Raw genomic sequence first — 3,786 nt, forward strand, 5'->3', positions numbered from 1 at the left:
TGTGGTTGAGGAAGTCCCTGTGTCTTGACTTTGAGCGGTTGTGAGGTCACATGGTTCTACAAATTTCACTGCAACTATCTCTCATCTCTCTCCCTCTTGTCCATTCCACTCAACACACTGGCTTCCTTCTGAGTCTTGGTTCTTCTGAAAGAAGCACATCCTCAGGGCCTTTGCACTGGCCTTCCCCCTGCCAGGAAGCTTCCTGTCTTCCACTCTCTCTTCCTTGAAGTTTCTGTTCAAATGTCACCTTCTTAGCCGATCTTGACTGAAAACCCAACATAGCAGCCCATCCACTCTCTCCTTTTACCTGCTTTCATTTTTTTCATAGCCTCTGACACCGACTCAGGATAATTCAATTTTTATATATGCAAATATCCTATCACAATCATTGAATTGTAGGAATTTTTGCTGTTCAGCATCCTCTACTTAATGACGTGGAAATACTGAAAACATGATCAACACTATATACAGTCCTCAAATGCATGAAACAATTTCTTATTAAACCTGTACAATACCTGGCCTGTAGGGGAACATCCAATGTTGGGAATGAAAATTCCTAATCAGAGAGGAAATGGGATCCCCTGAAGGGGCCCAAATCCAGCCACAAAATATTGAAGTTACTTTCTTGATCAAAAAATATAAATTGTAGCCTTTGAACAATGTGGGGCCATGCCCATTGATGTGAAGTTTTGTCATGTTATTTTCCCCTTTATTGGTAGTCACCTCCACCACATGGACCCAGGAAACGATACAGGAATTTCAGAATTTCTTCTTAAGGGATTTTCAGAAGAACCAGAACAGCAGCTCCTCATATTTGGGTTTTTCCTCTCCATGTACCTGATCACTGTGTTTGGGAACCTGCTCATCATCCTGGCCGTCAGCTCTGACTCCCACCTCCACACCCCCATGTACTTCTTCCTGGCCAACCTGTCCTTTGTAGACATCTGCTTCACGTCCACCACCGTCCCGAAGATGCTTCTGAACATCCAGACCCAGAGCAAGGTCATAACCTATGCAGGCTGCATCACACAGATGTATTTTTTCACACTTTTTGCAGGATTAGACATCTTTCTCTTGACTGTGATGGCTTATGACCGCTTTGTGGCCATCTGTTGCCCCCTGAACTACATGGTCATCATGAACCCCCGGCTCTGTGGACTGCTGGTTCTGGTGTCCTGGATCACGAGTGTCCTGCATTCCTTGTTAGAAAGCTTAATGGTGTTGCAACTGTCCTTCTGTACAGTCTTGGAAATCCCCCACTTTTTCTGTGAACTCAATCAGATGATCCAATTTGCCTGTTCTGACACCTTTCTCAATAACATGGTGATGTATTTTGGAGCTATGCTGCTGGGTGGTGGTCCCTTCATTGGGATCCTTTACTCGTACTATAAGATAGTTTCCTCCATACGTGGGATCTCATCAGCTCAGGGCAAGTATAAAGCATTTTCCATCTGTGTGTCTCACCTCTCGGTTGTCTCTCTATTTTATTGTACTGGCCTGGGAGTGTACCTCAGCTCTGCTGCTACCCAGAGCTCCCACTCAAGTGCAACAGCCTCAGTGATGTACACGGTGGTCACACCCATGCTGAACCCCTTCATCTACAGCCTGAGGAACAGAGACATAAAGGAAGCTCTGATGAGATTCTCTGGGATGGCAGCTACAAAAGGGTCAATTGTCCTGGGCTGAAGAAGTGACATGATTGCAGGGCTCCAAGCCTGAGCCAAATGTTGAGATTTTTTGATCAGACTATGGAAGTGAAATATTCCTCTTCTGTTTTTTCCTGGAATTTCTATTTTTTTCCAACCTCTCTGTACAATTTTCCAACTTGCTTGATCAAGCTTCATGATATCTTTGATATCCAAGAAATTTTTCCTTTGTCATTTTCCTACTCACCCAATGTTATTCCTCACCTTGGATGTGAAATATTTGGCATTTCTCATTTATTTCAAAGGACTAGATGGATATGTTAAGGATAATCTCTTTTCAGGGCACCTGGGTGACTCAGTCGGTTTAGCGTTGGACTTCATCTCAGGTCATGGTCTCATAGTTCATGAGTTCCAGCCCCACATCGGACTCTGTGCTGACAGCTCAGAGCTTGGAGCCTGCTTTCAGATTCTGTGTCTCCCTCTCTCACTGCCCCTCCCCCACTTGTTCTCTCTCTCTCTCTCTCTCTCTCTCTCCCTCTCTCTCTCAAAAATAAATAAACATTTAAAAAATTTAAAGAATAATTTCTTGGGGCACCTGGGTGGCTTGGTCAGTTAAGCGTCCGACTTCGGCTCAGGTCATGATCTCACGGTCCGTGAGTTCGAGCCCCGCGTTGGGCTCTGTGCTGACAGCTCAGAGCCTGGAGCCTGTTTCAGATTCTGTGTCTCCCTCTCTCTCTGCCCCTCCCCTGTTCATGCTCTGTCTCTCTCCATCTCAAAAATAAATAAACGTTAAAAAATTTAAAAAAAAAAAAGAATAATTTCTTCTCAAAATATATCATGGTGAGTATTTTTCTTTTGTTTGACTGAAAAAAAGTAATGAGTTATACTACTCCTATGGAAAGTCTACTCTTGGCCACCACAGCTAGTTATGTAAGTTTATAAGAGAGAAAGATCTGAGACCACTGTGCTTCACTCTTGTAAACATCATTCCTTTGTATGTCACTAACTTAACTGCTCTTCCTGATGATGCAGACTTTGATGTACTAGTTGTTATAGCCAATCCTGTTCCATTACACAGTTTTGTCACCATGCCTACCATAGTCATTGGCAAAAAAAAAAAAAATGATAATAAAATACATGTCTCCAAGTGGAATCTACACAGAAAGACAAATATGGAAAAAACAGATTGATATAATATGGCCTTAGGGTCAAACTTGACTTTAAGTATGATGAAGCAGAATATTAAATCATACATTTATTACTATGCAAAATATTTCTTTCTCAGGCACTTCATCTACTCATTGAATTATGGAATATCAAGGTCCATTTGTAAGGTGAATTCCTTAAGATGAAAGGCGGGTGGCATGTTGGGGTTTTATTATATCATTTTCTGGTTTCTGTTCAAGAATTCCCAGTGCTCCATACAAATATAATTTATTCCATTTCTCTAAATGACGTATCTCCCACTACTTGGAATTTTGCCATAACCACTAAACGGGCAGCCGATGAGCAGTATCAGTATCAACCATTAAACATCCTCCTCCTAATCACTGGGTGACTCACCAGCAAGCATGGATTCCCGTCCAGGTATGTGATTCAGAATCACAAGTTTTGTGCAAATATGCATGTCCTTCCAGCCTTTCTGTGTTATTTCAAAGGGCTTCAATTGATTCATTTTTTTTAATACAGTTACACGAAATAACCTTAAAGGGCCGAATAAGCATAACGCTCACTTCAACTATCAGAACAAATGCCTAGAATGAAAAGAATCCGATTATGACAAATGGCCTCAGTTCCGCCTGATTTGATTATTATATCAGTTAGCTATTGCTGCATACAAAGCATCTTTTAAAAAAAAAAGTCACTTAATATAATGCCTTTATTATCGAACAGGATTGTAGAGTAGGGGGTTGTTCTGATCTCTGCTGGGCCCCTCATGAGTCTATCGTCAGGTGCAAGTCTCTGCATTGATTTTCTAAGGTTCATCCGTGATGTGAGTGGCTGTCGTGCTTTTCTGTCTTGAACCACTTTATGTCATTTTACTCCATATATATATATATATATATATGCTAATATTCTAATCTACAAAAAAATGACACTATCAAACGTGAATTGTCTTATTTTAATCCTACTATTTCAA

General features: G+C 41.3%; 1 protein-coding gene across 1 annotated transcript; it reads left to right on the plus strand.

The window, feature by feature from the left end:
- The first annotated feature begins 669 nt into the window (after nt 1-669).
- On the plus strand, nt 670-1,686 carry LOC122487018 (olfactory receptor-like protein OLF4). The gene has a single exon (XM_043586865.1). It carries the CDS (start codon nt 670-672, stop codon nt 1,684-1,686), a length of 1,017 nt encoding a protein of 338 aa, XP_043442800.1.
- Nucleotides 1,687-3,786: the final 2,100 nt, after the last annotated feature.

The sequence above is a fragment of the Prionailurus bengalensis genome, chromosome A2 (genome assembly GCF_016509475.1).
Source record: "Prionailurus bengalensis isolate Pbe53 chromosome A2, Fcat_Pben_1.1_paternal_pri, whole genome shotgun sequence".
Lineage (NCBI taxonomy): Eukaryota > Metazoa > Chordata > Mammalia > Carnivora > Felidae > Prionailurus > Prionailurus bengalensis.

Bases quoted from the DNA above. Each gene is read 5' to 3' on its own strand.
- LOC122487018 (XM_043586865.1), top strand. From the start codon at position 670: ATGCCCATTGATGTGAAGTTTTGTCATGTTATTTTCCCCTTTATTGGT.